The sequence below is a fragment of the Schistosoma mansoni genome, chromosome 4, assembly GCF_000237925.1.
Source record: "Schistosoma mansoni strain Puerto Rico chromosome 4, complete genome".
NCBI lineage: Eukaryota > Metazoa > Platyhelminthes > Trematoda > Strigeidida > Schistosomatidae > Schistosoma > Schistosoma mansoni.
In genome coordinates, this window is record NC_031498.1 from 28,792,933 (window position 1) to 28,819,312 (window position 26,380).

Here is a 26,380-nt window from a genome sequence, read left to right on the forward strand (position 1 = left end):
GAATGTACAATTGGTATAACCACCGAATTTTCAATCTACGCTGTTTAAACCATCATGTTTATCCAAGAACGTTAAGAGCCAAGACTCCAGACGATTCACCACGATCACAAAAAGCAGCTATTACAGCTACTAGAGTATTTCTTAGAGAACGTATTCATAAATCCACTAAAAATTTGGAATCTCTACGTTCACGTATTGCAAACATTGATAAAGTTTTATCATTAATTATACCACCAGAAATAAAAACAAATGTTGTTGAATTTTTTAAACATAAAGAAAACTTTTATGATCAAATTACAAAAAAAACGTCAAATAAGGAGATTCGAACAAATGTTTAAACATCCATCAAATTCCAATAATGACACGATTAGAAACAATTCCAAAGAACTAGATATAAACAAAATTATTGTGAATCTATCTGACAAACATTTAAATCAACACGAACTATCATTGCTTAAAAAAGGCCTCAATTTCAATTTGAGCAAAACATGACTTATGGCTTCAGAAATTATTCCGGTTATTGAACCTGCCTTAAACAATGTTCCGACTGATCAAGCGAATTCAGTGAGGTTTAAAATCTCAAATGCGTTATTGAAACAAAAACCAAATACACCTAATCTATGTAAAGAAGAAATGAATGCTCTAAAACAGCTACGTAAAGACAGAAAAATTGTTATTATGAGAGCTGACAAAGGAAACACCACTGTTGTTATGAATAATTCTGATTATGAGAAAAAAGTCAATGAACATCTCCAATCTGGACCTTATTAAAAAATGAAGATTAACAAATGTAGAGCAACTTTGAATAAGTTGAAAGCCGAAACAGCCAAAATGCTACAGACTTTAAAACCGAAACTAGGACCATCTCTATGGTTTTCTCTATATCCAAAAAGCAACAAACCATGCAGATTTTATGGATTACCAAAAATACATAAAACAAATGTCCCAATAAGACCTGTTGTTGATTATACCAATTCACCAACCTACAATCTTTCTGGATACCTAGCTAAGATTCTTAAACCATATGAAAGCACAATCAAACACGGAATAAAAAATTCTAATGTTTTTAAAGATGTTATCTCTAATATTCACATAGAAGAAGATGAAATAATGGCAAGTTTTGATGTTTGCTCATTATTCACTAATGTTCCAATTAAGAAAACATTAGATATTATATATAATCTATTAGATTCTGACATTGATCTTAAACAACGCTGTCCTTTAATTACCTCGGATATTATTAAAGCGTTAGATCTATGTTTACGTTCAACTATATTCAGTTTTCGAGGGAATTTATACAGACAGACTGAAGGTGTAGCTATGGGATCACCAGTTTCCCCAATTGTTGCTAACCTCTTTATGCATTCATTGGAAACTAGTGCCATCTCATTATGTTCTCAGGCACCAAAAGTATGGTTAAGATATGTAGATGACACCTTTGTCATTATAAAACGAAACCATTTGGATGAACTGTTTAAACTCATCAACAACTTTGATAGAAAAATCAAGTTCACCAAAGAGTTGGAATCTCCTGAAAACAAATTACCTTTCCTAGACTGTTTAGTGGAAAGGAAAGTTAATAATAGCTTAAAAATTAGTATATTTCGAAAGCCGACAAATTCAGAAAAATTTCTAGATTTTAAATCGGCACATCCACACTCAACCAAAGTGACAGTAGTCAAAAATATGATTACAAGAGCTCAAAAACTTGTCACTGAACCAAATGATATGAAAACCGAAATAAATTTAATTACATCTACCTTAATTATGAACAATTATCCAAAAGATTTTATTAAAAGAATAATTAACAATGAAAGAAAAGACGACATTGTTAATACAAAAAGATTGCAGAAATAGGAATGAGTTAACACAGTGGTGATACCATATCGGAAAGGAATTTCGGAAGATATTCGAAGAATCTTAAATAATCAAAATATAAGAGTATTTTTTCGAACAAACAATACTCCAAAATCAAAATTAGTAAGAATTAAAGATCCAATACATAAAGAAGAACAACAAAATTGTGTCTATGAAATCAAATGTAGTGACTGTAATGCAACGTATGTAGGTGAAACATCAAGACAACTGAATGTGAGGGTGAAGGAACACAAACAATGTTTGAAACATATTCCTAAATCCTCAGATGATGTAAGGAAATTGGAGAACAAATCAGCGATAGCATTACATTCGATAGAATCAGGTCATACAATTGATTTCGATGGCACAAGAATCCTTCAAAAAGCTTTTAATTCTTACAAGGAGAGACAAACAGCTGAAGCCTTATACATATGGGCTAATCCAAACAATATTAATAGGAGGGATGGAATACAATTAGCAGTGCCATGGCAGCTAATCATTAATAAGTAATAACCTGAACTCCTTAATGTTTTTTATCTAATTCGTATCATCTAAAATGACAACAATTTACACTCAATGATTCTAATCTGTTGTCTTATCGGAATTTGTTAAAGAATTCATTGGAACATTAAAAATGACACATACATACAGTCAAAAATTACGATCTTCAAATTTCACCTTTATATTTTATTTTTATTTTGTTTAATTATCTTTATGTTATACATACTGTGACAGATATGATTCATATCATATATATTACAAATTGTATGTTTTTCCTTATAAATTCACTGATAAGAGACAATATATAATGTGAATGTAATTTTCTCCTCTCACCTCTTACGTTTTTCTATACAATTATGTTATATGGACACTCATCACTACACATCACATATCTCTTAAACATACCTAGTTTAGACTTATTGTTAACATTGATTGGATGACCTATTCAGTGTATAATGAAGTCGGAGAACCATGTACTACCTATTTATATTCGATAATTTTAATGTTTGATTATAATTCCTTGAAAAAGCTTGGACCAGATTGCCAGGCGAAACGTTGGATTTAATTAAAATTCATTCGCTGAGATTTTACAAATATATTATTCCTATATAATGTCAGGATCAACTTGTTAATAATCAATTTTATAATATAGTGACGTTAATTTGATTAATGTTCATTTTTATATCCTAAACTTATCTACTTATCTTACCCGTCATTATTATCACACTTGCTAACCTTTTAGAGAAATTTATTCAGCATCCACCCTTATCTACTATATCTGACCTAATTCATATTATTCTACATATTACGTAATTTCTGATTTATAATCCCATTGATCTATCTCATCCCCATGTCAACTATGCATATATTCTGATCATTTATCTTACGATTTTATTTCACTTATAAACTGATTCAAATTAACACTACATATTGTAGAGCCTGATGAGAAATTATTGAAAAGAATATTCTTCGTTGATATAATTGTGTTTTAATATGATGTGGAGTTTTCAGTGATTAAATACAAGTGGTTGCTTAGGCACCCTTAAACGTACTTTTTCAGAGTAATTTCATTTGAATTTGAGTACAGTACTTACTGTTTTCAACATCATCTAGTAGATCTACATTTACATAATATAACTACTCTTTTCACTATACATTCAAAATGAACAATACATCCTTATATGATTTCTTCAATAATCCTTATGTATTATTTGGTCAATTTCTTTTATTCTAGAAACTCTTATGTAGAATACATTGTCTTGAAAGTTTTAAATAGTTGTCTAACAAAATTATATACATGACGTTTTGGTATCCGTTGCTAGTATCACCGATAACAATAGTCTTATAATATCTTAGCTGATCATTTCCTACAATTCGAGAATTTCTATTTCTACTCTGATTTGAAACTTAAACGATGATAACAACACTAATAGATCCAAATACCTGAGCATAATAATCGCAGCTCAAATAGCTTAATGGTAACGTCCTACATTATAAAGCTAGGTGACACTAGTTTGAACTCCCCACATAAAGCATCATTTTTCTCAGGATTACGGGTATGCCATATTGATGAGTATTAACTAGCATGATATTCAGGTCTTATGTTTCATCTTAACTGCTTCCAATCACCTTACGTCTCAACATAATGAACGTGACATTTTGTTACTTAAACTAATGGTCACATTGCAACTTGATGGATAGAATTCAATCAACTCTATGAACTAAATAAACACTGCACAACTCAATGATCAGCGAATGTGATGGTAACCATGACTTAATTCATTACTATATATCTGGATACAATAGAACTTTAGAAAATAGTTTACCTAAGGCACACTCTAACTCCAGAAAAAATTAAAATATAATAGAATATTACTTATATCTAACTATAAAACTCCATAGAAGTTAGGGATTCTCGAATTCCATTGTTCTATTTATATGCTAGATAAAGTAGTATAGAGTTCTAGCATTACCATTCACATGAGATTCATTTTGTTAAGCTATATAAAAAGGAGAAAAAATTACCCCCCAACTATTGTGTTGTGTTTTTTTCAAATAATTTTGCAGTACTTAATACATTGATAAAAATTGAATTGGTAACTAATACTGCCAGTCCCAAGCCCGAGTAAAAGAGGAAGGTTGGGCATGAGGTTAGCAACCCCCACACCGTAGAAACCTAACTCGCTAAAAAAACGTTAACTAGAAAAAATAAGAGGTGAATATGTTATATCGATTGAGTGCGTTCTTGTCCAGTTGATATATATATATATACGTGCTGATTCAGGCCAATTGGAGAGCAGTGAAATTATTGATCACCCAATGATACACAAAAAGCCGTATGAGCAGTCTTGAGTATTTATCAATCCTGCTTTTTGCCTAGCCCAGCCAGTTAAGTCCAGAACACCAATAACAGCCTCTGCAGTATGAATCATTGTATTTCAAACATACTGAGTTTATATACCAAACAGACTGACCACATCGTACCAATAAAATAGAAAATAACATTTGTACAAGATTTGGACAAATGTGGCTATGAATAGGGGGAACAGTAATTAATATACTGGAGATAACTCAAGAATGGTAAATCGTATAATAATAATCTATAGGTCAAAATAAAGCTTATAATAAGAGGGACACAAATATGAATAGTTTAGTTACTTAACAATTATACAATAGGAAATATACATATCCCATTGGTTCATAACTAGTCCTCAAAAGTTACCATTCTTAATTCTCCACGGGATATAACAGAATTAGAATAAAATGAAAATAGAAAACACTTCTCGTTATTATTAAACCGTTGGAAAGTGAATATCCCAGAGATGTAAGCAGATGCATAACTTACGGAACAGAGATATTGTAAAATGACGAAATTATCACAATGTACTCATTGCATTCGCGTGGCGGGAGTGTTCTTTACGAAATTGAGAGAACGAAAAGCGAATGTCCGGTGCCACAACCGGGTTGGTGGACACGGAAAGTCCACCTAGGAAAGTTGGAAAACCTTGATTCCAAACCGATGGTGCACAAGGGCTCCAATATACTGAAGGAACAAACGTCGTATGAACTAATTGTTGGTCACTGGCTACCATGAGACTGCATCTTCTCACGATGCTCCATTGCCTTGTGGATCAGACCTTTAGGTCAAAGACTCCGTATGTGGTCCCCTAAGAAAGTCATCTGCTTCAGTTTTGGCACCCAGGCGGTATCAGAGCCCCCACACATCAAATGAGATTTGTGTGGCACATATGTATCTGGTGCTTCCTTGTACCAATATTTATGTGTTTAATTAAATAATAATAAATAAATTGTACAATGTTGTTCTCTGCTAACCATAGATGGATCAGTCAAGTTCAATATGTTTTATATTTTGTTTATGTTATGATCGGATCATTTAGATGATTGTTTCAATTTTTTCCCCTTCTTTATTTAGGGTAATTGGATCCATTTATTAAAATTGGCACGTTTATTACGATTAGCAAGATTATTTCAAAAAATTGAACGATATTCACAATATAGTACAGTAATATTGGGTTTATTAATGTGTATGTTCTTTCTTGTTGCTCATTGGTTTGCATGTGGATGGTATTGTATTGGTAAAGAAGAATTTAAATCAAAAATTACAAGAGAATATAGTAAGTTAATTCATATATGCATATTTATCAGAAGGGGTTTTGTGGAGATTTCAGTTTTTTTTTCATAGTTGAAACCATGAGTCCATTGAAGCTAGACCATCAAGGAAAACCTGGAAGCAGTGGACAGCCGTTTCGTTCTATTGTAGGACTCCTCAGTAGTGTGCATCCATGAAACAGCCGTCCAGTGCTCCCAGGTTTTATTTGGTGGTCTAGCTTCAATTGACTCACGGTTTCAACATATATATTTATTTATACAAATCATAATACATTAAAATGATATGATAAACAGTTTTTAATGACAGATTGAAATTAAACAGAGAATAATTGAGACTGATGATCAATAAATTAGTATTTACTTGTGATCTGGAGATTTTCAACATTGGTTAATCTTCACGTCATACTACACCGGCTTTGTTCTATTAAAAGAAATATCAATGAATATCGTTAGAACTCAACTATTCTATTCTTCGACATCACGGAGTACCTGAGAAGATAGTCAATATCATACGGAATTCCTATGATGGATTAAACTGCAAAATCGTTCATGGAGGACAACTCACCGACTCGTTCGAAGTAAAGACCGGTGTCAGGCAAGGTTGCTTACTCTCAGCCTTTCTCTTTCTCCTGGTGATCGACTGGATCATGAAGACGTCAGCATTTGGAGGGAAGTATGGGATACAGTGGACAGCTAGGATGTAGTTGGACGATCTAGACTTCGAAGATGATCTGGCTCTTCTATCACACACACAACAACAAATGCAGAAGAAGACGACTAGTGTAGCAGCAGCCTCAGCAGCAGTAGGTCTCAATTTAAACAAAGGGAAAAATCAAGATTCTCAAATAAATTACAACATGCACCAATCGAATCACACTTGAAGGAGAAACTTTGGAGGATTTGAAAACGTTTACATACATGGGGAGCATCATCGATGAATATGGTGGATCTGGTGCAGTTATGAAGGCGCGGATTGGCAAAGCAAGAGCAGTATATTTACAACTGAAGAATATCTGAAACTCAAAACGATTGTCATCCAACACCAAGATCAGAATTTTCAATACAAATGTCAAAACAGTTCTACTGTATGGGGTGGAAACTTGGAGAACTGCGGAAGCCATCATTCAGAAGATACAGGTGTTTATTAACATTTGTCTACACAAAATACTTCGGATCTATTGACCAGACACTATTAATAACAACCTACTGTGGGAGAGAACAAACCAGATTCCATCCAGCAGAGGAAGAAATCAGGAAAAATTCTGAAAGTGGATAGGGAACATATTGGGGAAATCACCTAACTGCGTCACAGGACAAGCTATCTCATGGAATTCTGAAGGCCAAAGGAAAAAAGAGGAAGACCAAAGAATACCTTACACTGAGAAATGGAGGCAGACATGAGAAGAATGAACAAAAGTTGGATAGAACTAGAAAGAAAGGCCAAGGTCAGAATAAATTGGAGAATGCTGGTCGACGGCCTATGCTCCATCGGGAGTGAAAGGCTTATGTAAGTAAGTAAGTTCATTTATTGAGTTGCCATAAATTTTGATTGAAACAATAGAAGCAAGTCTATTCATTTTTTCACTCTACTTGTTTTGTGAAAAAGAAAACAGTTCACTATAAAAAACAAACAATAATTAAATACTTATATTTTGTTAATTCTCAAAAGGAATTTAACAATTTCTAAGAACAAAAAAAAAGAAGTTCATTATGTGCCTTATAGACAAAATTTTTAAGGAAAGCGAAAAAAACTTGTGGAAAAACAAGTCGTAGAATTCTTTTATCTATTCATACTACTATTCTCGTACTTATATGTTCAATAATCGTGGTACACATAATTTTCAAACCCTTCACAATACATTGAGTAAAATGAAATTACCCCTATAAAATAATTCATTTCTCAATATCAATCAGTAGAAAAATTAGATTTTTCTGATGTTTCGTAACTCAGTGTAAGCCACTTCTTCAGAGTAAATAAATAACCAAATTAAAATTAATCCAAGTTTTTAATAGTACAAAGGAGCAAAACAGGAATATTAAGTGAGATCAGTCAAAAAACAGATCTGAATAAATCAATATCATGTCATTTCGGTCAAGGTGATTCATAAGTGACATGTATGTCAATTTGTATGTGTGTATGCTTTTTGATTGATCACCTAATTATTCTTGTTTTGTTCCGTTGTACTATTTAAACTTGGATTAATTTTGATTTGGTTATTTATTCACTGAAGAAGTGGCTTACACTGAGTCACGAAACATCAGAAAATCTAATTTTTCTACTGATTGAGATATCTACAAATATATCGTTTATTTTATTCATAACAATCTACCCAATGTTATAGAATTGAGATCATGAGTCAATTGAAGCTAGACTACCATGGAAAACCTGAAAGCACTGGACGGCCGTTTCGTCCTACTATGGGACGCCTCAGTAGTGCGTATCCACAATCCCGCACTCGCGAGATTCGAACCCAGGACCTAACAGTCTTGCTCAAAGCACTTAACCGATAAACTACTAATCCGGTATCCAACGGTGGTAATGTCTAACTCCAACCGATTCCATGGTGGTCTAGCTTCAATTGACTCATGATCTCAACTCTATAAAATAACTAAAATCTCCACAAAACCTCTTCTGATAATCTACCCAATGCTCAATTTATTCGAAATTATCCAATCAAAACTTGGTAATGATACCCATATTTCTCAATACCGATATAAACTTGTATTTGACAGGAATACCTTAGCCATCCACGAATATACTGATATGTTGCTTGAAGTAAATAAACTACTTGTGGATGAATTATCCATTCATTATCATTTGGTACATACGAAAAAAATTTGGTGTTTACATTTGGCATGGAAAAAGGTCTCACAAAAGTCGTTACTTACTTACCTATTTACGCCTGTTACTCCCAATGGAGCATAGGCCGCCGACAAAAGTCATAGGTTAATGGAAATGAAATAACAGAAAATATTATAGTATGGATAAGCAGCTATTTAATGTCCCTTGGTCTTTATTAGTTGTCCACCTTCTAATCCAATTCACAATGTTATTTATTTATACACCTATAGTAAACCAATATAACTGGTCAACACTTTGGCAAATTTCAACTGAAAGGGTTTTGTAGAGACTGATTTTAATTTACAGGTTATATTCCTCATATATGAATCTCATTTGGTATACTGTTGAAAAGCATGGAGTAATAGACAATTGTATCGTCATTGTATCAGATTTCTCAGCAGTGGTATTATAACTGTTATAACTGTTATTTATATTTCTTATTACGACCCAGCTATTCCTAATGCTTAGTATTCTTGGACATTAATACACTCGACAAGTCCCCAAATCAGAACACGGTTGAACAGGGAAGAAATTATATTCCAAATAAAAAGGATAGATGGAAGTAAGAAGCGCAATAAGAAATACGTCAGTATATTTTTTAGATTTTACATGAGAAGCTTCTAGAGTCTTCTCCAAGCAACGACTAGAGCTGATTGGGTAAGAATTAGCCAATCAGCGTGCAGCAACACCATCATGCATGAAACATGCTTTAATCCAATCTATGTCCCGCGAACAAGTGGGGTCCTACAACTCTATCAATCATTGAGTTCAGGACATTCATATCCTGTAGTGAACGCTTTACGATAAAAATACTGGATGGGAGTCCAATAGTCCGACGGAAGATGATTGCTCTACATTGTATACTGACATTAACCCATTGGGTCTACTAAAGATCCGGGATTCAATCGCTGGTGGGGTTGTGGATGTGAGCTGATGAAGAGCTTCATACTAGAAAAGAAACATCTATCCAGTTCTCCATATTTCCCAATGATTTTTATATTGAGATCACTCTGTGTCCAATATAACCTACAAAATTTAGCATATCTTGCTAAATATTCCTATTTCATGGTGTCCTTCTGTATACAAACCTATAATACGATTAGATTCCCCCTATACTACCCAAAATATATTCAGATATTTAGTGATTGTTAGATGTGTTGTGACAATGAGTTCTGGTTAGTTGATTCAACAGTTTACTTTAAATAAAAAGTTTATGTGATTAGAGTCAAATGGAAGGTATCTCTGGACAAAAGGTTTCTGTCAGCTGTCACTTGTCAACAAAATGTATATACAGTCTTAAAAAAATTGAAGCTTCCGATTAGATTCAATCTCATATCATGGCGATACATATTGTCACTTGACTATCTAGGTCGTGACTGAACTTATTCAAGACTGATATATTCATGTTGGTTGATAATTAGGTAGTAACGAGTTGGATTTTTAACTAGAATTCATTCTTGATCAAACTCTGTTGATCACCCATCGAACAACGTTGGGTGGATATCACTTAGATTTTACTATACAACATTTAGTCCCGTTAACAGGATGACCACATTCTTATTCAGTCTGTAATAAAAGCTTATTGACATTATTTAGGTCACTCTGTATCAACATAGCAGCGTAGGGAGGACTCAGAGAATAGAGATATAGATTTTCTTGATCCCCTAAAAAAATAAATCAAAATGATTTACGAGTACATTACTTTTTATATGATTTATTTGACGTCCAACTGATTTGGATAAACTGAACTGAGTAGTTATTTATTTTTGTATTGTTTATTTGAATTTTCTTTTTGATGTTAAAGAATGCAATTGATCAGTCTCTTAGTGCCATTTCTGCATGCTGTACGGATTGCCTAGATATTGTCTTGATTCAGTAACTGAGTAGATAACGCGGTGACACTCGAAGTTTCGGAATGAACATCAACTCCAGGATGCAGGATGAAACTAACGTTCTGGGTTCTTGCCGCTATCTATCTCTAAACTGAGTAGTACTTAAAATTGAATAATGAATACGTACTATGCGAACACATATTTACTATGTAATTTAATCAAACATCTATAATTAACAGATATAACGGATTAACAAAGTTACATAGTTACTCATTCTCAATATGTGATTACATGTCACAGACGATTGTAGGAAAGCAAATCTTATGTGTTATTCGCACTTCATTCAATTTATCGAGGCAATCAGCACAGGATGCACATAGCCATTAGGAACTGATCAAATACAGTCCTAAACATCAGTGGGAAGATTCTAACAACCAATATAAAAATGAATTTAGCGATTATCCATCATCTCATGATGTCAATTTTATTTGAACTTCAATGTTGACTGAATCAACAGCACTAGAAGCAAAGATGGATATCGGCTAGTAGTGGAATCCAGGACGCACTTTTTGTCCTATTTGGGACTCGTCAGTTGGATGATGAATTTGAAATTAAGGAAAAATATGATTTTCAGGAGTATGTTCACTGAATCAAAAGCAATAGAAGTTTTCAAACTACAACTATAAATAATGTTCAATGTGGAAGAGCGATAGCAAACTTACCCATTTTTTTTAAAAATTAGAGTTATCTGCCATAAAATGAACTTTAAAGATAATAATTAACTAGGCAAGCATTTGTCAAACTCAAAAAAGACTAAATTGAAACAATTATCTTTTTTATATAGTTGAAATCATGAAGCTAGACCACCATGGAAAACGTGAAAGCACTGGACGGCCGTTTCGTCCGAGTGTGGGACTCATCAGAAGTGCGCATCCATGATCCCGCCTACGCGAGATTTTAACCAACGACCTATCAGTTTCGCGCGCAAATGCTTAACCTTCAGATCACTTAGCCGGCATCCAACGGTGTTAATGTCTAGATTCAACCAATCCATGAAATTGAGTAACCATTCACCAATATCTTCAATCAGTTAATATTTCACAACAGACCTGGTTGAACTCCACTGATCACTGCTTCTCTCTAGAACTCCAGGAAATACCTCTTGGAGTGAGCATATAATCATTATTAGAAGGGAATTTTGTGGAGGTATTATGTTTATATGCTGGATTTTGTATAGGAAATATGCATACTTTATAATGATTATTAAATATTCAAATGATTGAGTATATCCAACCACTACACTTTATTTACTTATTTATTTATTAAATAGGTTGGTTATATGAATTGGGTGAACGAATGCAATTGAATCGTTCCTATTTAACAGTGAATAAAACAAATGGTTTAACTAGACGTGCATTATATGTTTCTAGTTTATATTTTACAACAACTAGTTTAACTAGCGTTGGATTTGGTAATGTATCACCGAATACAATAAATGAGAAAATATTTGCTGTTATAACTATGCTTATTGGAGGTAAGGAAATTATTTTCAGTACATTACTTACTTAAAGTACTTACTTACTTACTTACTTACGCCTGTTACTCTCAATGGAGCATAGACCGCCAACCAGCTCCTCCGGGGACTACTGTCGGTCCCAAGCCCAGATAAAGAAGGAGGGTTGAGCATGGGGTTAGAGACCTCATCCTATATAAAACCAACTCGCTAAAAAAACGGTAACCAGAAGAAAAATTCGAACATTGATTTGTGTAAAATACATCTAAAAGATAATAATGATGATCGATTTTTATATTAATTGTGGTTGTCCTTAGTAATTGTATTAGGCCATTCAAAACTAAACATACCAAATTAATATTAAACTGTAAAGAGCATATTATTATAGTATAAATATCTTTTTTTCATTTACACAAAATTTCAGTGAGAAAATCAAGAAAATGTTAAGTAAATCTTAACCTAACCTAATCTAAGCCTGTTACCCCTCGTGGAGGAGTATAGGTCGCACATTAGTATTTCCCATCCAATCATGTCCTGGACAATTTTTTCCAGTTCTTTCCAGTTATCATTCATCCTTTTCATATCGGTTTCTATTTCCCAAAGTAATGTGTTCTTTGGCCTTCCGCTTTTCCTCTTCCCTTCACCATTACAAGTTAGGGCTTGCCTCATGGTGTAGTTTGTTGATTTCCTTAACGCATGTCCGATCCACTTCCAACGTCTTTTCTTAATTTCCTCTTCAGCTGGAACCTGCTGATTTGTCCTCTCCCATGAAACGCTGTTGTTGATGTTATCCAGCTAGTGATTGTTGAGTATTTTGCGCAAAAAACTGTTTATAAATACTTGTACTTTCTTGAAGATGGATGTAGTGGTTCTCCACGTTTCAGCTCCGTATAGTAGGACTGTTTCGACGTTCCTATTGAAGATTCTCAGTTTGAAGTTAGTTGAGAGTGTTTTTGAGTTCCATATGTTCTTCAACTGTAGGAGTACGGCGCTTGCTTAACCAATCCTCGCCTTTACATCTGCACCCGATCCTCCTTGTATATCAATGATGCTTCCCAGATGGAGTTAATTTCAATTGTACGATAAATATAGTTTATAAAGAGTAAGTGAAATTGAAACGTAAAACGTTTACTTACTTACTTACTCCTAGTAGAGCATAGGTCGAATACTCTGTCTTCAACAATACATTCTAGTTATTTCCAGCAGCTATTCATTCTTTTCGTGTCTACTTTCAATTATCGAGGTACTGTGTGTTCTTTAATCTTTTTCTTTTACGTATCCCTTCAATATTTCAAGTTAACACTTACCTCATGATACAGTATGATGATTTCCTCAATACATGTCCTATCCACTTCCAACGTCTTTTCCTAATATCCTTGTTAGATAAAAGTTGATTTGTTCTCTCCCACACTAGGTTGTTTTTGATGGTATTTAGTCAACGGACATTGAGTAACTTGTGTAGACAATTGTTCAAACATACTTGTACATTTTTGATGATGGTTGTGGTAGTTCTCCACGTTTCAGCTCCATATAGTAGAACTGTCTGGACAATCGTGTTGAAGATTGTGACTTTGATATTGCCTTGCAGACATTTGTTTTAGGTTACATATGTGCCCTTGTTTTGCTAATCCTTGCCTTTACAAGTGCATCAAATCCTCCTTGTTCTTAGTTTATGCTGTCCACGTACATGAATGTTTTCACCTTTTCTTGACTTTCTCTATCAAATGTGATTATGTTGATGTCCTCATTGTTGTATTTGAGGATCTTGAATTTTCCCTTGTATATATTGAGGTCTACTGCTTCAGAGGTTTTCTGCTACGCTGTTTGTCATGATCTGCCTTTGTTGGGGTATATGGGATAAAAGAGCTAGTTTACTGTGAAATCCAAATTGTCTAGCTGCATGCAAGTTGTCCACTGTATTCCGTGCTTCTCCTAAGATTTGAAAGTCTTCTTAATCCAGTCGACCACCAGAAGAAAAGAGAGTGAGAGTAGTCAGTCTTCTCTTACTCCAGTCCTCATTTGGAATGGGTCTGTCAGCTGTCCTACGTGCACGACTTTGCAATGTAGTCCGTCGTAAGAATCCCTGGTGATGTTGACGAAATTCTCCGGTACACTATAGCGCCGAAAAAGGTTCCGTAATGTCCTCAAATCTACACGTGTAAAAATTCAGTAATCATATTTTATCCAAATTTCAGAAGTAGATAAATTCTAAATGTAACTCCTTTGCTAGGAACCATTCTATCCTATGTCCAATGCATCGTTTTCAACTAGTTATTAAGAATGTGAAGGAGATTCTGACAAAAAATCTGCACTTATCAACATGGCTTAGACCATTATTCGTTTATCATATCATATAATATCTCCATCTTCATAGTCCGTGCTGTTATCAACCTTCTACTGTGTCAGATGACTTTATGCTTTGGGCTAGGCAGTAGGTAGATACTGACAAAACTCTACGTAATAACCTCAATTGATAAACGTCTACAGTCTTATAAACCGACTATTGTTGTCGTTGTCGATATTTATAGCTCACTTAAGTCTACTAACTTCACAAATCATAAATTCACTTAGTATTGTTTGTTTGAATATTCCCATTGATGTTTAGGACTGCAACTGGTCAGTCTCTAATTGGCATATGTTCATACTGTGCGTATTGCATCGATATAGCCTAAATCCACAAGCATTGTAAGCAAAGATGTATAGTGGCTAGCAGTAGAATCCAGGACGCGAGTTTCGTCCTATTTGATACTCGTCAGATGGATACACCTGCATCTCAGAGTTGGCGTTCACCATGGGACTCAAACCCAGTACTTTACTCTTCAAACGCCATCACGTTATCCTTTCAGATACTGAGTCCTGATAACCACTTACTTGTGCGATGGGGTGAAGTTTAAATTCATTTAGTATTGTTTGTTTGAATCTTCCCATCGATGTGTTAGGACTGCAAATGGTCAGTCTCTAGCCACTATCCATCTTCATAAATCATAGTTTGGAAACAATCCATGAAATTTTCCTCTCATTTCATTAATTTATCACTCACTTCAATATCTATTCAATCATTCTTCATATCAGTAATTCTGGGCAAAAGGATTATTGTTCCAAAAAAAGTAGAGACAGTATCGAATAACTACAGTCAGAACATATATTCATCTCAATAAGCGTAAAGAATAAAAAAAAAGAAAAGAAGCAAACTTTAAGTTTCCAGTCCAATGATTTGATCATTTTATTCTTATTCAATTTTGATTAATTTCAGTCGAAATGAAATCGACTCTAAATTTACAATGATTTGATTTTATTCGATATAAGTATTCATGTATATGATAATAAGTAATTCAAATGAATCTACTTTCCCTAAAGCCCTGATACGGCTAAGAGTGAGGAGAGTCCGCTCTCCGTCTCGAAATGCTCTCATATGGCTATACGTATATAGCATCTGCCAGGAAAGTCCTACTCACTGCCTTCTCGTCGCATTACTGTTATTTACCAAACTGAGAGGACGAAAAGCGAATGTCTGGTGCTTTAACCGGGTTGGTGGACACGGCGAGTCCACCTAGGGGAGATGGAAAATCCTGATTCCAAACCGATGGTGTACATGGGCTCCAGTATCCTGAGGGAACAAATGGCGTATGAACCAGTTGTCGGTCACTGGCTACCATAGGACTACATCTCCTCACGATACTCCATTGCCTTATGGATCAGATCTTAAGGTCAAAGGCTCCGGGTGTGGCCCCCTAAGGAAACCACCTGCTTCAGTTTGAGAACCTAAGCAGTATCACAGCACTAACACAAATCAAATGAGATTTGTTTGGCGCATATGTATCTGGTGCTTCCATAGTACCAATATTTATGTGTTCAAATAAATAAATAATAAAAAATTTCCTTTACAATTATCTATACATTAATTCATATAGTGGATCATTTACATCAAAAGAAATATCTCACAGTTTACTGCTTATATGAAACAGCTTATAGGTTATGTTTCAAACGATAGAACTAGATACCTTGGGTTCAAGTCACAAAAGAAAGTGTCAATTATCTCATGATTACAGATACACTATGGTGACGAGTCCTAACTGACATGAAATCCAAATCTAGGATACCCTACCGACTATCTTTAAACATCTAAAATTAAAACTTTATATCAAAATAGAACTGTTTCATAATCCATTATTGTGTAAATATAACTGACTGGGATCTGTATAATAAAAAAATCGAAATTTTCAGAAGGATTTTTTGTAGAGATTTCGGTACTTTTATAGTTGAATGCATGAGTCGATTGAATCTAGAACACCACGGAAAACTTGGAAACACTGAATGGTCATTTCGTTCCAGTGTGGGACTCCTCAGTATTGCGCATTCACGATTCCGCCTACACGAGATTCTAACTCAGGACCTATCGATCTCACGCGAGAACGCTTAACCACTAGACCAGTGAGCCGGAATCCAACGGCGTTAATGTCTAACTTCAATCAATTCACGAAATTGAGCAACCGCCCACCATTGTTTTCAGTGAGTTACTATCTCACAGCAGACCCGGTTATTATCTATAAGACCTAATATTTTCCAATACCTATGAATTCTAGACTTTATTCGTAATTATTACTAAATATAAAATGAACCTGAAAAATGGATCGCTTTCATGTTTAATTTATCGTCATTTTACTGTCCAATTCCAGTATTTGGGGTAAATTCAACATGTCAGCTGTTATCCCACTTCTAGGTAGTCTATTTTTGTCCTGCCATTAAATGTTTTATTCTAACTGAATAAAGGTACTTTATGACCTTCATATGTACTTTATCATTTGTGACCTTGTTAGTTCTATTATGCTTATCTTATGTATAACTGTCATTTATACTCTAATTGACCATCAGTAATTTATGTATTATTCATTTTTACATCAGGACTTAGTCATCTATTACTCATCGAATAGTCTAGATTATGTTTTCATCGTCTGTCTGTATTAATGAATGTACAAAATAGATGTATACAGAATTATCCTTGTCTTTAACCTATTTTATTCCATTAAAAATTAACTTCATGAATAAGTAAAGATGGATAGTAGCTAGCAGTGGAATCCAGAACGCGCGCGTTGTCCTATTTGGGAATCGTCAAATGGATGTACCTGCATCTCACAGTTGATGTTCACTCTGGAACTCAAACCTAGTACCGTTCGCTTCAAGCACCATCACTTTATCCGCTTATCTATTGAGTCCTGATAGTCACTTGCTTGTACAATGTGGTGAAGTTTACATTCACTTGTTGTTGTATACTTGTATATTCCTATTGTTAATTAAGACTACAATTGATCAGTCTCTTGCAAATAGGATGAAACGCGCGTCCTGAATTCCACTACTAGCCACTATCCATCTTTGCTTATAAAGCTTGTGACTTCAGGCAATATTGAGGCTGTCCGTACAGTATGCACATATGATCAATTGCAGTCCTTAATAAGAATGCGAAGATACAAGTAAACAACAAATGAAACCAACGTGATTAAGTCTGTGAAATTAAATAAGGTAACTCAAGAAGTATATTTCATCATTATTTATCGAAGTCAATCAAAATCAACAAGAAGCATTTAAATTGTGTAGAATGTAGTGTTGAAACGAATGTTTTTTAATCAGTTCTTATTTCCACATATAGTGATTCATTCACTCTAATGATTTAAACTAAGTCTCAACAGTTCTTTATCTATCACAATCTATTTCCGCTTTACAATTAGATAATAGTCTAATATATATCATAGAATATATGTTCAATAGAAATTATCGCCACTATATAGTAAATAATTAAGATTTTATAGTTGAATTCGTGTGTCAATTTAAGCTAGACCATCATGGAAAACCTGGAAGCACCGAACGGCCATTTCGTCCTAATGTGGGACTCCTCCTTCTGATAATAATCATAAGTCAATCACAACGTAGAACTTCGTACGTACGTACATCAGTTCCAGTTGCCATACCACATTAGCACAGAGATTCAGTTGTCGATTCAAATCCCATATTGGTAGAAGTAGTAAGAGTATAAGCATTATGTGAAAGATTAGGGTTTGAAGATGTTATTGAAGGAGTATAATACAGTGAAATAAATTTGGAAAGAGAAAACTGATAGGGACCTGAGGAATTCAGAATATTAGAATTTGGTAGAACACGAAGGGTGGACAATAATCACAAACTCATTAGTGACTGGCTTCATGAGGTATTTCCAGGAGTTCTAGTGAGATGCATTGATCAGTTTAGTTCAACCAGGTCACTTGTAAGATAGTAACTCACTGAAAACAATGATGGACGGTTGCTCAATTTAGTGGGTTGGGTGAAGTTAGAAATTAACGCCTAATGGATAGCGACTCAGTGATCTAGAGGTTAAGCGTGCGAAACTGATAGGTCCTGGGTTCTAATCTCGCAAGGCGGGATCGTGGTTGCGCACTACTGAGGAGACCTACACTAGGACGAAATGATCGTCCGATGCTTCTAGGTTTTCCATGTTGGTCTAGCTTCAATTGATTCATGACTTCAACTATAAAATTACTAAAATCTTCACAAAACCCTTTCTGATAATTAAGATTTCGTTTAGTTTTCTTTAGTTTTTCTGCCCAGCTCACAAATGTATCAAAAGGAAAATCAAATAAGATTACTTGAAGCATAAGTACTTGGTAAACGAAATTGTACAACTTCACTTAAACCATTCATAGAGAGTATGAGACTAAACACTAAATAAGCATTTTTTTGTAATTGGTCGATCACTGAGTTGAGATGTTGAAGCTAGTCGAAAACGTTTCCTGTCGACTAGTTTTAACCACTTAATAAATGATATTTTAGATGGAACTTTAGAGAATAATAAATTATTATTTTCGTTCTTCATTAAGAAACGTTATATTCGTTATATCCTTATGGCCTATTAATTATCAAGTGATATGATCGCCAATTAGGAGATCGACTGATATGATCAGACCAATGATACATAAACCACTACGAGCAGTCCTGACTCAACTCTGAGTTCTTATTGGTCCATCGAGATAGTAGCTTCTCTCCTAACTCAGACGGTTTAATCCGGAATCTTCTTTTGAATCGATTTTTGTTTTCTTATTTAACTCATGAAAATTTCAGTAATGTTCAATTCTAGAGACTTGTAGCAATTACTCCAGCGATTACAACAAACCATAAAAACAGTCTAATAACATTAGTTGGAGTTAAATATTAACGCCATTGCATGCTATCCCAATGGTCCAGAGGTTAAGCGTTCGTGCGGAAGACCAAAAGTCCTGGATCCGAATCCAGAGTGTGGGATCGTGGGTGCACATTGCTGAGGAGTTCCTTACTGGGACAAAACGGCAGTCCAGCGCCCCCAAGGTTGATTAGTAATTTCATACTAAACTTTTCACTTAATAATCCATTTGTATATTTATGGTGTGTGGCTATACGCATGTAATAGATAAACCTTATACTTCCCAGTTCACCTGATACCAGAATTTTCAGTAAAATTAATACGGATAATCTCAAACGAATAATAAAAATTATAGGGAAAAAAATATTAAATCTTATGAATGATACAATTGATTGATCAATAAGTGGTAACCAATCCCATGATTATTTAATCCTTTAAAAAAGTGATCGAATTCTATTGATGGATACTAAGTAAATCTAAAAATCATTTCTCTATCTCTTCAGTGTCAATAGTTAGTATCGATAAAAACGGAGTTTGTGTTCTAAATAAGAATATTTACTAAGAGACTGTGGATTTGATCCCTTGGAAGCGAGGTAGTGGATGGATACTGATTCATAGTTTAAGATTAGAAGGAAACGGTTACCTAGTGCTTCTTGATGTTCATTGATTATGTAACAAAGATAATCATATATGACTCTAGTGCTGCGAAGAATTTTAGTTTTGAGGCATCGCTTGTATTGTAGTTTAATCCCTTTTGGAGTAACTGTTTTTTTTATGTTTGTTTTGATAGGTTGACCACTCAGTTATTTGTGTTTTCTTCTATAGTTGATTTTAAGATTTTGATTATTTTCTTTTTAAGGATGTTTCTTATTTTTTTCTCTGTATCGTTTGCATGATATTTCGATGGCTGTTGTCAAGATTTCGAAGTGTTCTGATGTGAGTGTCCGTTGTAGCTTCATCTTTTGATCCTTTATGACATGTTAGTATTTGTGGATCCTGTAATGTGCGTCCGTTATCATTAGATGTACTATTTTTCTCCTACTTTGCTCTCCACCATCTCATAATCACGTATGAAATTGAAAACAATCTCCATAAACCTCTATAGTTATAAATTTACTGAACTGTTATGAATATTTTGTTCATACAAGTAGGGAACCAATAAAATTTGGTAACTGCATGGATATCAGTGTTGTGCAAAATAATGTCATCACATATACTCAATTCATAGATCAATGAATTACTTTGCTATATACTACATTATTCTAAGTAATTCGTGTCATATCCCAATAACCATAGTGAATGGTAACTATGGGATCCATTTATGGACCCATATTATGCATATATGGGTCCATAACTGGATCCCATAGTTACCATTCACTATTGTTATTGGGATATGACAATTTGAAAAGTGTATCATATTATTGATTGACATAGATACAATTCAATCAACTTCATGGATTCCTTTATCTCATATTCCTTTCATAATGAATATTATTTATAAAGATTGAAGTAAAGTTTTCGAGATACCATAGGAAATAGGGGAGCACTTTATGGACATTTAGTTGTAATATGGAATTTTCCAGTATAGTGTACCCAATAACCTACTAGGGTCGAACCTTGGATTTTTGGGTTTCGTATTGAACACTTAAACATTAGAATTAAATAAGTTGACGTCTAATGGTGCAATTTCAACTTCAATCCTTTTTTACAATGTAGAGCAACTACTATTCATTTATTCTGGTTAGGGTTTTTTTAGCAAGGTTGTTTTTTGTGTGATGGGGTTTCTGTTCACATGTACAACACTCTTCCATTTCCTGGGCTTGCAACCGGGAGTAACCCTAGAAGAGCTCCAACCATCATCAATAAAGTACAAGTATTTATAAACAATTGTCTACACAAAATACTCAATTTCCAACAATTGGATACCATCAAAAACAACCTACTGTTGGCGAGAACAAACCAACTCCCAAATGAAGACGAAATTAGTAAAAGATGTTGGAAGTGGATAGGACATACATTTAGGAAATCGTCAAATTTTATCATGAAGCAATTGCTAACTTGGAATCCTGAAGGGGAACGGAAAGTGGAAGGTCAAAGAACACACACTACGTCGATAATTGAAATTAGACATGAAAAGAATGAATAGCAGCTGGAAAATAACTAAAAAGTATTGTTCAGGAAAGAGTTGTATGGTGAATGGTTGTGGTTGGCCTATGCTCCTTCAGGAGGGTTAACAGGCATAAGTAAGTAAGTAACTACTATTCATTGAACTACTCTTCACAAAATTTATTTTTAACTAGATTTCTCACAATTTTGTTTTGTTTTCTTTTCCAATTACTTTTCATCAGCTCTTATGCATGCAGCAGTATTTGGTAATGTAACAACACTTATTCAACGTATGTATTCAAGACGTTCAGCATATCAAACAAAAAATCAAGATTTAAAAGATTTTACACGTGCTCATCATATACCAAAACCATTGAAACAACGTATGCTTGAATTTTTTCAAGCTATGTGGGCAATTAATCGTGGTATAGATAAAGAGGCTGTAAGTTTGATCAAAACAATAACCCTATATAGAACCATATATATGGTGAATAGTAATACTTATTTCAATCAGATTTGATGATTTAACCAGATTTATGATATTTAATCCAATGAATGTAAAACATTTGTTCATTATTATTATTATCACTAGTAGTAGTAGTAGTAGTAGCAGTAGTAGTAGTAGTAGTAGTAGTAGTAGTAGTAGTAGTAGTAGTAGTGGCTTTATTGAATATGACATTCTTGGTACAACATAGAATTCTCAGCATAAAGTTTTTCAATAAGTTTCCATTTGTTACTTCTTCGTCGATCCGGACGATAAATATTGAATAATCGCCAGCTAAAAGTAAACAGTCTAGTTAATCGACATCTGAAGAATGTACATTTTTTTAGCCGTGTATCGCGTGCCAGCAACTACGATAACTCTGATCAGGCCTTTTGTAACCTTTACAGCAAAAGGTTGTACACTATTCAGAAACGCACCTAAATAGGTTGTGTGATTAACAGTCATAATGATGTATTAAAACAAAGAGAGTTAGATAACTTGTTGAAATATCTAGATGATAGGTACAGGTATCCCAGATGTTCAAGCAGGCCGCCAGTTATGTTAGTTTATCCAAAACGATAATACTCATAAAAGATGTGATCTAATATTCATCGCATTCATTGATTAAATACTTTCGTATCTTAGAACTAAGCTCAGAAATATATAAGGAAAGGGAAATTGAAATGGTGTATCGTCATTTTATTGTATTTCATATTTCAATAAATCAACTTATCATCATTGATCATACCAAAAATTTAAGACAAAAAACAAGCTGAAGCTATAGAGTAACAAACCAAACGAATAATCAAGCCAATTAACTTTTATTCAACTGCTAAGGTCAAATACCTTCTATTTTCATAGTTGAGATCATGAGTCATTTGAAGCTAGACCACCATGAAAAACCTGGAAGCACTGGACGACCGTTTCGTCCCATTATGGGACTCCTCAGAAGTAGTCTAGCTTCAATTGACTCATGATTTCAACCATGAAAATATTGAAATCTCCACAAAAACCCCTTCTGATCTATATTCATATACTCACTAGTGACTGGCTCCATGAGGTATTTCCTGGGTTCTAGTGGGAAGCAGTGACCAGTGGAGTTCAACCACGTCTGTTGTAGAGATAGTGACTCACTGAAGAAAATTGATGAACGGTTGCTCAAACATCGTGGATTGGTTGAAGTTAGACATTAACAACGTTGGATGCCGGATCAGTGGTCTATCGGTTAAGTGCTCTGACACGAGTTTGGTAGGTCACGGGTTCGAATCTCGCGGGTGCGGCATTGTGTATGTGCACTGCTGAGGAGTCCCATAATAGGACGAAACGGTCGTCCAATGCTTCCAGGTTTTCTATGGTTGTCTAGCTTCAATTGACTCACGATTTCAGCCATTAAAAATACTGAAATCTCCACAAAACCCCTTCTGATCTCAAATATCTTTTATTTTACATTTTGAAATTATTACAATTATATGCGTAGAGGTTTCGTTTACAGACGTTTAACTTCCAGTTAATTTTTATTAAATTTGGAATATCCCTAATCATTTATGTTTAGCTCTGGTATGGATTGCTTCAGCATTGAACATTGAAGATTTTAAACTGGACAAAATCAAGATAATTCAAGCCTCTTAGTAATTATAATACATTCAGGGTAATTTAGATTCATATCAAAAGGGGTTTTGTGAATATTATAGTAATTTCAACAGTTGAGATCATGAATCGATTGAAACTAGACCACCATGGAAAACCTGGAAGCACTCGACGGCCGTTTCGTCCTATTGTAGGATTCCTCGTCAGTGAGCATCCACGATCCCACCTCAGGAGATTCGAACCCAGGACCTATAAGTTTCGTGCGCTAGCGCTTAACCTCTACACCACGGCATCCAACAGTGTTGATGTCTAACTTCAGCCGATTCCATTTTGTGAGATCTCTATACAATGTCAGTTGGTCAGAAACCGCATTCACTTTATTAAGTGAATGGCTAGTTAAATCTCGTCTACATTAAACTTAATAGAAAATGGTTTCTTAATAGAAATTAGAGAAAGTCATCTGAAAAATTGTCATTCTTGATTATACACATATTATTTGTAGAGATAGTATTGTAGATATTTTCATATTGTTTGAAGTAATTTTTACAACTAGTTCGTTTTAAATGTACTACCAGTGAAAACCAGACTATGGTGAGTAGTTGCCCTATTCTAATATTTTCTGTGACACTTGAAGGCCTTGCGTTTGTTCACATGTTAAGCTGTGGACTCATACTGCTGAGGAGTCAATAACGAAAAACAAACAACTGCCTAGTTTACGAAGATTTCGAGTGACAACCCGACGGTGATCATTCAGTGAATAAAATGTCTCTTAAAACAACTACTCGCTTCAGAAGCAGCATACAATAAGTCGTGAAAATATAGAAATTTAATTTTCTACTCATTGGGATATGACAAATATGCCATTATTTTCAATGAGTAACCATAAGTCATCATTTTTCTCATGATCTATTGTTTTTATTTGACCAATCTAGATTTTACAATCATTCCCTGAAAATTTACGCGGTGATATTGCTTTACATTTGAATCGTGAAATACTATCACTTAGTTTATTCAAAAGTGCCAGTCCTGGTTGTCGTAAGTGTTTAGCTCAATTAATAACTACACGTTTTGCTACACCTGGTGAATATCTTGTGAATCAAGGCGATGCATTACGATTTATCTATTTTGTCTGCAGTGGTTCTTTAGAAATACTTGGTGAAGAAGGTACAGTTGTCGGATTGTTGGGTAAGTTTTTCAAAAAAGAATCTTGATAAAGAATGTAAACGTACATTTTTCGAAGAGAAACGTTTATAATAATTTTTAGTATCAATACCATGGTAAAACTTGATAACTCAAATGAACTGAGCATTGAAGAGAATGCTTATAACAAAATGATTATATATGTAATATTCTGATTAACAGAAATTAGAATTATTGACGTTTCGTAACTTATTGTTGGCCACTTCTTCAGAGCATATATATATATATATATATATATATATATTCACATAACAGTAGAGGCTTGACATTTTATAGCAGCTCACATACAATTGAGTTTGTTTACATCTAATTTGGCTAAGCCCTTTGGTTAACTTATTTAACGGACCGAGTCATTCGTACAACAACAACCTATCTATACTATTGTACCTTTATTATGTATGCTTGAGCACTGCTTACTGCCTATGCATGTATTCATTCTGCTAGCCTTATTATTAATCGCTTAATTGATCCGATGATTCATGCATTTCCATTTGTATATATATGTACATCTTAATCCTATTCACTGCACTGTACTGCACTCGCGTACTCGGTCAATTGATCTCTCTCTCATTCGACTCTTACGCTCACTCGCCTGCTTTACGGCACTACTCTTTCATGCCTGCTTAACGTACCCTGTAAATTTGGATATCTGTGTGTGGTCGAATAATAAACGCAATCAACCCTTCGTATTCGCCTTCTGATTTATACACCGTTAGGACGTTATCGAGTAACGATTATCAGGACGAACAATATACGAAGTTTAAGGATAATATCGAATATAGACCACCACAATTTAATGCTATCTCAGGGAGCTAAGAAAATAGACGAGTAACCTATTAACTCTATATAGATTTATACAGAACTCAATATCTACTTCCCTCCTAGTGTTTTTCTGGCTAGACTGTAAACGTATTGAAAGCTCATTGGTCAACGTCAAGCTTCGGGTGATTCTACAGTTTATACTGGATGATCATGTGATTCAAGGATGACAAAAATAAACGTTAACATGCTTCAAAAAGAAGTACTGCCAAATCATAAATCACAGTTAATGTATCAATCTGATATCCAGATTCAACAATTCCAAATGTATTTTTCTAAGTAAACTATTCACATTTCCTAGCATGACGACACCAACCGTTTAGGAAAATAATCTAAACTTATGATACAATATCCATACTTCCAGTGATGTATGACATCATAAAATTCCATTAACAGAAACATTTCCGTCATCACTACAATTCACATGGTACTGACAACGTACTTCTATTTAGTTTAGGATTACCTAGACAAATACAACCATCTGACCAGAAACATAACTGATTTTAAAGAACTCCCGTTCTTCAATAATGAATTAGAGAAATTTAACTTCCTTTTTAACTGTTCTACACCACTTTGTAACCACTGTCAATGATTTAATGATGTCAAATGACAATCAGTAAAATATTCAGGTGCTTTTGTCAATTTTTATCTTACTAGAAACAAAAACAAAACATCACTATGTCCTAGTTATCAGAAATATCATATTATATATTATTGGTGTAAGCAACTTAAGTGGACAGTCATAAGTAGTATATAACACCAATCAGAAGTGCAAACCCTGACACTAGAAGGCTAAGAAGACCAAGTTGAAGAGAAAAAAAAGGAAAACGGAAATGAATTGTGA

At 34.2% G+C, this 26,380-nt stretch overlaps 1 protein-coding gene across 1 annotated transcript in view; it reads left to right on the plus strand.

The window, feature by feature from the left end:
* Positions 1-26,380, plus strand: part of Smp_151810 (putative voltage-gated potassium channel) — a gene marked incomplete at both ends in the record, with an annotated part of 89,711 nt that overhangs the window by 46,892 nt on the left and 16,439 nt on the right. The window contains 4 exons of the mRNA XM_018797410.1: positions 5,792-5,993; positions 11,993-12,196; positions 21,689-21,888; positions 24,450-24,702. Coding sequence (XP_018652454.1) covers positions 5,792-5,993; positions 11,993-12,196; positions 21,689-21,888; positions 24,450-24,702 — 859 coding nt within the window. The remainder of the gene's footprint in view (positions 1-5,791; positions 5,994-11,992; positions 12,197-21,688; positions 21,889-24,449; positions 24,703-26,380) is intronic.